General features: G+C 37.7%; 2 protein-coding genes across 15 annotated transcripts in view; one reads left to right on the forward strand and one right to left on the reverse strand.

Annotated features, from left to right (window-relative positions):
- Positions 1-6,338, reverse strand: part of snx13 (sorting nexin 13) — a 53,212-nt gene extending 46,874 nt beyond the window's left edge. For all 14 annotated transcript variants that reach the window (XR_015945295.1, XR_015945296.1, XR_015945291.1 and 11 more), the window contains exon 1: positions 6,174-6,338. Coding sequence is in view for 4 of the 14 variants with exons in the window: in XM_087295172.2 (XP_087151298.1) it covers positions 6,174-6,185 (12 nt within the window). In the remaining 10 variants the exon portion in view is untranslated. The remainder of the gene's footprint in view (positions 1-6,173) is intronic.
- Positions 6,339-10,754: 4,416 nt separating this feature from the next.
- The window catches only part of LOC100332699 (histone deacetylase 9-B), a 58,817-nt gene continuing 57,934 nt past the window's right edge, over positions 10,755-11,637 (forward strand). The window contains exon 1 of the mRNA XM_087295192.2: positions 10,755-10,854. The gene's annotated coding sequence lies outside the window, so the exon portion shown is untranslated. The remainder of the gene's footprint in view (positions 10,855-11,637) is intronic.

Here is an 11,637-nt window from a genome sequence, read left to right on the forward strand (position 1 = left end):
CTAATAACAAACAATGTACAGTTATGCTTTATTACACCTCTTCTCTCTTTCTCAAATTGTAAAACTGAAAAAAGCTTCTTCAAGTGTTATAAGGCCAGAGGTAGGGATGGGTATCGAAACCTGGTACTTTGGTACTTGGTATCGATAAGCTCTGACGTTAACGGTTCTGCTAGCGGTACAGGATAATTTTTGCTGAATAATCATTACTTACAGTAGCATAATTTAACTGACAAACCTTTTGTAATTTGCAGTATGTGTCTGCACAGTTGGCAATCTCACATGTGAAATGCTTGTGCTCGTGAACAAATAAGTTACACACATAACTCCCACCTGTCAATCCCTTTTTCTGCGGGATTCGTGAACAGGCCTGAATAGCTAGAGTGATCCGTGTCGTTATAATAGCGTCGGTAAAAAAAAAGGTGCACAACCAACAGGAACCAGCCAACAGTATCTGAGGTGTTCGCTAAAATGACTAAGTACAAGTGTGAAAGTGAAAGATTGAAGCAGTCTACTGACCCGCTGACTGCCTGGAACCGCTGTCTAGATTGCATGACAGTGTGTGTGTGCCTGTGTGTGAATGTGTGTGTGTTGTCACGTGATGTGCGTTTTCAGCGGTAGTGTGGAAGGAGGGCTGCTCAGAAATGCTAAACGCCAGTGTGGATGTGGATTGTTTTCGTTCCATTTTTCGTTCTAAAATGCCATTTAAAAACGAAGACCTATTAGTGTAAATGGGACCCGAGTGTGTATTTTTCGCGAGTGGATTTGCAACTGGGGCGGGGCGGAGGATCTCGATGCTGGCTCACCATCGTGATGTCCGTCGGCCATCGCCGATGGACGATGGCTTCGTCTATCGGCCCAACCCTAGTGTTAATAAAAAAATCATAAAGATGATCTGATTATTAAACTGCATTTTGCAAATAAAAGAGGGAATTTTTCAACTGCAGGGAGCACAAGAAACTAAAAAACATCCCGACCTCTGCCAGAAAAGGCAAACAGTTGATTTTTCTCCAGAAGAATGGTTAAAAATTGAGTTATTTTCCTTCAAACTGTTGTACATTCTTTTACAGGAAAAATGTTATTTATTTGTTTTACTATTAATGGTTTTGCTTTATTTTATTATTATGTTTTTAATGTAAAAAAAAAGTTTTGTTAATTCTTTTCAATTAGTTATATAAATATATAAAACACTACAGAAAGTACAGATAAGAGAACCGTTAAAGTTCAAACCGATAAGTGGTATTGATAAAAGTAGTAATACCGTTAAAACCTTAACAATGCCCATCCCTATCCAGAGGTCACATAAATTAATTAATTCAGCAACCACACATACACTACGTGATCTAAGTTTTAGGAACAGCAAATAATAACTTGACTTCTAGTTGATCATTTGCTATCAGAAGTGGCTTATATGAAAGGCAAAGGCCTCTAGATAACACTTATTTTACCAAAATAAAATATGATCATGACTTGATTTTGAATGATTTAATTAGGACAGTAAGGTCTGTCTCTGCTTAGACTAAAGTCTCATCACTGAACAGAAATAATGTCCAGTATAGAATATAAAGTCCTGCTGCAGTGGAGACAGAATGAATATTGTGTCTGACTCCATCATGAGCTTGGAGGACTGCATCCATACATCTCTGACATGACTCACATCACTGATTAATAAAGTCATCTGGAATGGCAAAAAAAAGTGTTCTTGCAGGATCCCAGAGTTTATCAACATCATTTGAATTCATCTTCAACTTCTCCTCCATCTCACCCCAGACATGCTCAATAGTATTCATGTCTGGTGACTGGGCTGGCCAATCCTGGAGCAGCTTGACCTTCTTTGCTTTCAGGAGTTTGATGTGGAGGCTGAAGTATGAGGAGTGCTATCCTGTTGGAGAATTGTCCCCCTCCTGTAGTTTGTAATGTAATGGGCAGCACAAATGTGTGGATACCTCAGGCTGTTGGTGTAGCCATTCACTTCTCAGATCTCTCGCACGCCCACATACTGAATGTAACCCCAAACCATGATTTCTCCTTCACCAAACTTGACTGATTTCTCTTAGAATCTTGAGTCCATGCTGGTTCCAGCAAGTCTTCTGCAGTATTTGTGATGATTGGGATGCAGATCAACAAATAATTCAAAAAAATCCACCTTCTGACACTTTTCCAAGTGATCAACTCAAAGTCAAGTTATTATTTGTTGCTCTTACAACTGGGATCCGCCACAACACTTTTGTCAGAAGTGTATGCTTGGATTAATTACAAATAATACATAAATAATTAAGAGAAGCAGAAATCCTGATCATGTTCGAAATATAATTAATATGCAACAAAAACAAAACAACATCTCATATCCACTTCTAAATACCCATCAGCACAAACACCTTCCTTCAATTCACAGGTTACATGGTGTAACTGTGAACTAACAGCCTGCCGGTATTAGATAATAACACACAGCTAATTAACACATAACCAGGAGCTTCCCAAAGTTTTAGTAATGAGATTTACACAAGGATATATCAGACAGATCCGACAGGCATAAACAGGGCACACGCAGAGAGCGTGCCCTACATGCTGGGATAGTTTGTGCACACAGGTGAACTGAGCTGCCCGTGTGGTAATCCGAGCCTGACTCCTAGTCAAGTGATGCCCATTTACAGTTTTGCATGCCACTGCTGACACACAAACCCCAGCTGTATACGTCTTACAATTAAGCACTTTTCTGTAAAGCGGAGGGAACAAAGTAAACATGAAAAGAGCATACTGTGCACTACATTCCTTTAGATAAAATGTTTTATTTAATGTAAACAAATTAAAAGATCCGCGAGTCACGTGTCGCAGCAGGCTGACCTGAAACTCTGGTTCACGGGGACAGTAAAGCATCTGAAGGAAAACATTAACTTCGAGGTCCAGCCCTAAAACGCAAAGAGACGAATGCCAGAAGAGACACGTGTGGATGTTCTTACAGTGGGTCAGGTGACTAAAGAGGATTGGACTCATCCACCTGTCAGATCAGGTGACGGAATACACCCAGATATCAACAACTTGCATGATTTTGTTTGAATTATTATTTTTATTATTAAACATACGACGCAATCTATTACCAGATTTGTCTTTTTAAAAACAGGATAGTTCACCAATTTTCTTTTACGTACTGCTTACTAGCCCTCAAGTGTTTCCAAACCTTTGAAAAAAAAGAAGATATTTTGAAAAATGTTAGAAACCAGGAACTGTTGAGTTCAACAGAACAAATACTACTGAGTAAATTTGAGTTTTTGTGAGAGTGTGTGGGATTTTAACTTCATAAATGTGTGATAAATAACCTAAAATACCCCCATAAAGTACCATAAATCCTGACTGTTATCAGGCCTGTCATTATAACTAATCCATCATATGCACAACTAGATATTAAAGTTTGAAGGCAAAGTTTATGGTGGTTTGAAAAAGCCGTGCTATTAGCATGTGGCTTGTTTTAGCATTAGCACTGAAAAAACACTTTAGCCGTGAGAATATGAATTAACATGTTAATAGCATTGAGCACGAAAGAAGATATTTTTACAAATGTTAGAAACCTGTAACCATTGACTTCCATAGAACAATTACTACAAAAGTCAATGGTTACAGGCTTCTAACATTTTCAAAAAATAGCTTATTAATGGAATGCGGTGTGATTAAACAGTGAGTAAATTTGCATTTTCTATGTGTGAACTATCCCTTTAAGCTATTTTCACATCATACATGTGTGATAAATACCCTAAAATACCCCATGAGGCATTAGAACTCCAGCCAGTTATCAGGTCTGTCTTCATAACTAACTAAACTATAACATTCACACAAATAATTTAATTATTCCCTAAAGCTAAAGCAAAAGGTAACACACACCCATTCACTAAATGATCATGTTCCCACAATTCACACAACACTGTTTTCTATTGACTTCTATCATTCCTGATTAGCAGATTAAAAGGTGAAATTTGATATGCACATGATGAGTAGATGATAAAAATCAAGTGCAACACAACCAGATGGTCGGCTTATTTCCATAACCACATTTAGAATCTGAACATCAACAACAAAAACAACAACAACAACAACAACAATGTTTGCATAGCCTTAAATCTCCCAAACTGGAGTTTACTTTAAAACTCTATAATCAGAGGCCGAAATGACACATCCACACACAAATGACAGAACCCTACTGTTATCTCGCCTCCACAACCAACTATACCACATCATTTGCATGGGTTTAAACATTGCTTAGAAGTGAAAGTTGGTCACCTTAATAGTACACACACAGATATTTAAACTACAGAGTGTGTAATACAAACAGACTGAATTTCACCAACTTTACCTACTGACACAAAGGTGTGTATTGGGTCCACAAAGGCAAAACAGATGTTTACAATATATGAGACTGAAATAAAAAACATATAGAATCAAATTATGATCATTAGGTATGGGACAATAACTGTTTTAAGGTATACAGCGGTTTGGAAAATTCAAGGTTTTAAAACTGCCACACTTTTGCTATACCGTTGCTATATGCAAGATATTTTTATTACCTTTTTTTTGGACAAGAGTATCTCCAGCTGAAAAGATATCTAAAGATACTATTTTAAATGGTAAAGAAATCTGTTTTTTAAACTAATGAAGACAGCACAGGGCTCAACAATAAAGACTCATTTCAGAAACCGGCTCATTACATCAGTGTATATTACTGTCTACATTTCTATTTTTCATTTATTTGTAAACCTAGGTTTAAAATGCTTTTCGCTTCTTGTTCTTGCTTGATCCATCAACATAATAATGCATGGGTTTCCCCAGGTGCTCCGGTTTCCCCCACAGTCCAAAGACAGGCGGTACAGGTGAATTGGGTAGGCTAAATTGTCCATAGTGTAAGAGTGTGTGTGGATGTTTCCCAGAGATGGGTTGCGGCTGGAAGGGCATCCGCTGCGTAAAAACGTGCTGGATAAGTTGGCGATTCATTCTGCTGTGGCGACCCCGGATTAATAAAGGGACTAAGCTGACAAGAAAATGAATGAATGAATGAATGAATGAAAGTAAAAATCTGTACCACTAGCCCGATTGGGGCCAGTAGAAATAATTCCTAGCGTTGAACCCTGCAGCAGAAGTCAATGATTCATATGAATTATTAGCCTAACATGTTTACTGCTCTAAAATATTGTAAATGTTTCTTAAAATGAAACATTGTGTTTAAAGGGGATTTTTTTTTTACCCAGATATGTAAAAAGAATTTATTTTAGTAATCAAAACACTATGAAACTGATATTTTATCCAAGGTTATCATACCGTCAGATTCCAATACCAGCCCATGCCTCAAGATCATACATGATATCACAAATTTTACATATGAATTGTGTTTCTGGGTCACCAATTGTTTCTAATTTAGTGTGTTTACTTATGCGACACACATTTAATCGAATGTAAATAAAAGAAATGCGATATATAAAAATTAGAAACTATGATCCTCATCATAAGCAAACTCATAGCTCAAACAGATGTCACTATACTATTAGCTTTTAATATAAACATACGACCAGATAAAGAAATAACAGACTTACCAAACAAAATAAGTCCAAAAATGTCATTATAAACTTTATGACATGTCCTAAACTGCAAGGTTTAGCAAAATTGAGCTGTCAAATGTACACAAAACAGACATATTCAAGGTAACGTGGATTAGAGTAACGTTACATACACAATCGGATGCTTAAATGACACACACGACATCAACAAGAGTTTCACACACATGCCACGATACATCAGTCATATTCAACCATTCTCCACACAAACAAGCTGAAACACGCTGAAAACACACAAAAGCCCATCGCCTCCACATATACACACAGCTGTCACACACACACCACCCGTGTAAACACGTCTACATGATGCAAATACACACAAACAGCTGATGTTAGCTGAGCTAGCAGCAGACTTGCTGTCAGCGCTCACAAACATATAATCCCACCGCATTAATGTGTATAATCCCTCACACAACTCGCGTATGTGTTCATGTTTGTGAGCGTACGTGTGTGCTTCAGCGTGAGTGTTTATTTACCTGTTCAGGTAACACACGGCTAAGCTAACATCAGCTCAATCCAGCGGGAAATAGACTGCAAAGACAAACACGGCTGAACAGTGAGGGTGAAAAGATGGCTTACCTCTGCAAACATTATTTAAAATGTAAATCACGGAGGGCGTTCGGTTTATCCCCGCCACATTGTTAACGTTTTTTTTCTTGCTTCTCACGTTCACAAACTGAGGCGCTTGAGGACTGCGCGCGCCCTCCCTACAGCCGCCATGAGCGCGAGCTCGATAAAAGAATCTCTACGCAAAGCTAGACCGTACTATCTGGAGCGTGCCAGAGGGAAAGTCACGTGGTATAAAACGCGTTCACTGATTGGTTGGAGGGATTCTATTATGCGAAAAATAACTATGTCGTAACACATTCAAACTACAATTTATTGATAAACGTATAACTACTCAGTTTAAAGCAGATTTCATTTTTATTGAGTGTTTTTGCATACAGTGATTTACAGACAATAATATTTATAATGCTAGCCGTTCTCTCTAATGGTATTTTACTCAGGATTCTAGCTTAACAGTTCGTAGTGGAGTGGGCACGCTAGTCAAAAAGTTTACCTGTAACGTAACCCGTGATTGGCCAGCGTGTGAATATATGGCAAGCCATTTTAATATATATATATTTAATTTATAAACCGTACTAGTTTATATTTTAATCCTACTACCATTGTGTACATTTACTTTTAAAATAATATATTAAAATCGTATGTCTCACTAAACTCACTAAATGTGTTACCTTGTTACTTTTTAAGGAAGGTAATGTGAAAGTGTGTCTTAAGTTATTTTGAGTTTTTAATAGGCTTAATGTAGTATATTTCTTTAAAAGGTAAATTTAACCAACCAATAAGTGTTAATTAATTAATTAATTAATTATTATTATTTTTATTTTATAATTATTATTATTTTTCAATTTAATTCAGCTCTACAGTGGCCATTTAAACTAGCCAATTAATTTGTGTAATAAAGCAAATCTGATTAGTAAAACGAGATGTCTACGGATAATAATTCCAAAAGATATCAGTGTCTATTAAATAAGTATTATTTAATGACTGCTTAGTAATATTTAAAAGACACTGTGCACTACTACAACAATCAAAAGTCAGAAATTAATAGATGACACCGAAAACAGAATACCCTGTAAACAAGTTATGGACATACACACTAGTCAAAAATAAAGTTGAAATCCTGATAACTCATGATCACCATATAGCAAATCAATGGAAAATATAGCTTTTTTTTTTTTTTTTTTACTAGTTACTACTAAAATAACCATAAGTACCAGTATCAATGTAACAGTTTACAGTTTTTAATAAATAAATACTTGTAAAATAATTTGTGATTATGTTTGAATATTTTAAACTGACTTTTTAATTCATTTGATTTTATTGTTTTAATTTTAACCTGTTTAGGGACTGCTGGTGGAAATTAGCAATCCTGCTAAAACCTGGCACAATGCATCTTTCCTCTATGAGGTTAATTTAATTTTTGTGCACTGTCCCTGTTAAGTAAATTCATTCATTCATTCATTCATTCACTCATTCATTCATTCATTCATACAGAAATAAGTCTGTATAATAACAGAAAATGTGACAATTTATTACAAGGTTTTTGTAGCGTAATATACAGCACAAGCACAGACAATACAGCACTTTAAACTATCAAAAATGTTTATAAAAGTCACTTTTACAAAATTTTCAAGCGGTTAAAAGTTGTTGGGGGAAAAATCAAGCTCCCATAATGCAATTCAAAACCATAAATGGGGAGAAATAAAAACACAAATCACGAAAATATGGAAAACTCCTGATTTATGTTTTACAGTTTAGCTAAATAATAAGCACCATTATGGTGAACAGCAGAATGACGTAAATTAAGATTATTCAGCAGGGTGTGCAGATTAAATGTTAATACAGCTTGCCATAGTGATCACACACCTTTCTCACCCGTGACTCGTGCTTTATTATCTACAGGAAATTTAAATAGCTCAGGCCCTGTCTGGTCTCTGTGATCTATACATAGTAACGTGCCTTGGCTTGTGGAAAAAAACAATTCGCAATCAAATGTGTTCACAAATCGTGCGTCATTTGTTTTCTTGCTGAACGAGCTCTGATACAGCAGTTTTAACTTCTCCCAAATCTCTCAACATGTGGGCTTCTGCATAGCTGGAAAAATATATCAGTGTTTCTTTCTTTCTTTTTTTAAATTTGACTTTTTAGCAACTACTCCAAATCACACACACACACAAGAAAAGAAAAACAGCAAATTTTGTCATTTTTTGGAGTACGCTGGATTATACACATCCTCAAACCTTAAAACTAACAGACTAAAAATGAAGTGGGCCAAATGTGGTATACATAGTATTCAAATGTGGGCCACTTTGGGCAGTTATGCAGCACTGGTGGTCTTCTTCTGACCCGGACAAAATGAAGGTAAGCCTGAAATGGCCCACCTTCACAATGGCAAATGGATGCCAAAGATTCCAATTCATATATGGGCCATTTAAGGCCGAGATTAGGCACTTGTGGCTAAATGTAATCAGAATGTGAACCTACTGTGATGTGGCCCATGTGGAAAATGGTAAATTTGGCCCAGATGACAAAGTAGAAATGTGGGCCACAGTTGGCAAAAATGTGGCATAGTCATTTAATGGTAATGTGGGTCTAAACCCAAAATGGCCCACATATAGGTGCAAATGTAAACCTGCTATTATAAAACAAATGTGGGCAACTTTTGGCAAATATTTGGCACAGTAACGCCCCATTCACACGGGGCTTCAGCGTTAACGCTTCCCATTGACTTTGAATGGGTGACGTCAGGCGTTGCCGAACTGCATTGTGGATCCGTCGGTGTCACTTCAGAGGTGTTGCTCGCTGCATAAGTTGGGACTAGCTCAACTTTTCAAGCCCCGACGGAAGCGTCAGCCAATCAGATCGCTGTATGCAAATACACCAGCTAGACAGTGGCCTATTGGTGACTTTCATTGGCTGACGCTGCTATGACGATCGCTTCAGCCCCAACTTCAGACAAGCCTTCAGTCAAGCGTTGGCGCTGAAGCCCCGTGCGAATGTGACGAAAGCTCTGGCTAATGTGGCTGTGAGCCTAAAGTGGCCCAAATTTGATATGACAAATACAGCCCAGTTATCTTAAGGCATATGATCACTTTTGGCAAATATTCGGCACATTAAGCTCTGGCTAATTTGGCTAAGATTAAGAGTATTACTGTTTAATGTACTCTTATTAGATAGAAACTAGTTTCAGCTCAAAATACCCAACAGATATTGCTTGATTTAACTATTTAAAACTGACCCTGTAAGGATTTGATCCTAATAGAGCCATTTTGGTGACTGTCGCTTTAAAATCAAATGAGATTGTGCTCTTTTAAAATAAGGGTGGGGCTACAGATGCCTGTGTATCAGCATAGTGGCAGAATCAAAAACAGGACTAATGTCCTATGCTAATGAGAGAGAGAGGTGGTCACCAGTGGGCGGGGCTTCCTCCCTCTGATGACACGTACAAAGGGAGAATGTCAATCAAAGTGTTTCTGCAGACTGTTAGCAAAGAATTCTGGCCCAGATTTGGCATAAATCCGGCACAGCAGGCATTCATCCGGCACTGGCATACAGCATGTGGGCCAAACATGACCCGGATTTGGCAGAGGTGGCACCTATTTTAAGGCACACACACACACTTGGGCCAGATATCAAATGTAGTATTTGGCCCAGATGCTAACAATGAATATGTGGGCCATGTAAGTTTGGCCTATTTTGACCCACATTTAAAACACTTTGACCCACATTTAATTATTTTTGAATAAAGGAAAAAAAAAATCTACCAATCAGGTCGATTCAAGAAAAAGCACACCCACAGCGCACCTAAAAGGCAAGGCTTTTTGGGTTTATCAATTTCATTGCAGTCATGACACACCAACATATCTGGCCCAGTTAAGGGTTGTTAAATTGGCCCAGGAATGGTCCATGTTTGGCCCTTGTCTGGAAGCCAGACTTGGTCAAGTCATGTACTGAAATTCACTGCGGCATGTAGGGCAAGCAACAGCTGGTTGTGTGGGCCAGAGCGAGAGCTGCAGACTCGGTGCAGTGCAATCTGAGCTGCATCCAATGCTTTTGAATGCGCTCACCAAACCCCACCCCTAACCCTACCCGTCACAGTGACATCACTCACTCCATTGAGTGCATTGTGTCTGAGATTGCATTGCTGAGTGCTTGCATCATAACGGCTGCATCCAGATACTATTGGCCGGAGATGGGCTAGAGATATTTTGCTATGTGGGTATATAAAGTCTGATTATAATAACATAAATTCATTTTTGGCATTTGAAGCTGTTTTTTTTCTCTTTATAAAAGTGGCATTTGCATAATAGGTCTGTTTTAAATATACTCTAATTAAAGTATGAATCAAAATCCATATTAAATAGTAATAAGTTGCTCTACAATCACATTTGAAATCCGCCTCAGTAAGCCAGTTTTACAGTCAACATCGTGTCACGCCCACTGCATTATGTAAACGTCCCTGTCTGCTTCTCTTGAGTAATATAAGACAGTACAGTGATGTAAAAATCAGCCAGTGTGGGGTTTTTCTACTGCATCTGCTCGCTATTTTTAGCTCGCGCGCGCTCGCTCGGATACCGTGAGCGCGCAATATCCGCGGTGCGTTTTTTTATGAATGAGTGTGTGAGAGAGTGTGTTCGCATTCTCTCTTATAACATCCCGCAAACGAGCAGGAACAAAATAAGCAGCTCTTCAGGTGAGTGTCTGATAATCTTATACCTTTAGATAGATAGATAGATAGATAGATAGATAGATAGATAGATAGATAGATAGATAGATAGATAGATAGATAGATAGATAGATAGATAGATAGATAGATAGATAGATAGATAGATAGATAGATAGATAGATAGATAGATAGATAGATAGATAGATAGATAGATAGATAGATAGATATGCAGGCAGGCAGGCAAACAGGCAGACAGACAGATAGATGTACTGTTGCATAATTGTGTTTAATTCATGGTATTTGAATCATATAATTGGATTAAATGTATTATTGTTTTTTATTATGATTGCTTTATTTCATAAGTGGCATAATGTACTGTACAATATGCATGCAGGTGTGTGTCATTAGGCTAATTACAGTAGTTTTGCATGAGAATCTGTCTTCTGAATGTGGGGTACATGATGCATTTTATTACTGTAGCTTACTGTACCTGTAATTATGATGCAAATGCATAATAATTAGTATCATATTTTGTCTGAAAGAAGGGTTTGGAGCTCTTGGTAACAGGTAGAGAATATACTCAACATCGTTTGCTCATAGGACGACATGGGGGACACATCACTGAGCTATAAATAGAGCTGACAGCAGCCACACACACACATACACACACACACAGCCTCTGCTTTTGCCTCACAGAAGCTGCTGTTTCTCCTGCATGTCTCTGCTGATTGTGATGCTTTAGTTTGAGGAAAATCTTCAGTGTCTGGAGATCAGATTCAACAGGTTACATCTACAGGTCTGCTATTAATA

This window comes from Danio rerio, chromosome 19, assembly GCF_052040795.2.
Source record: "Danio rerio strain M-AB ecotype USA chromosome 19, GRCz13ab, whole genome shotgun sequence".
NCBI classification, from domain to species: domain Eukaryota; kingdom Metazoa; phylum Chordata; class Actinopteri; order Cypriniformes; family Danionidae; genus Danio; species Danio rerio.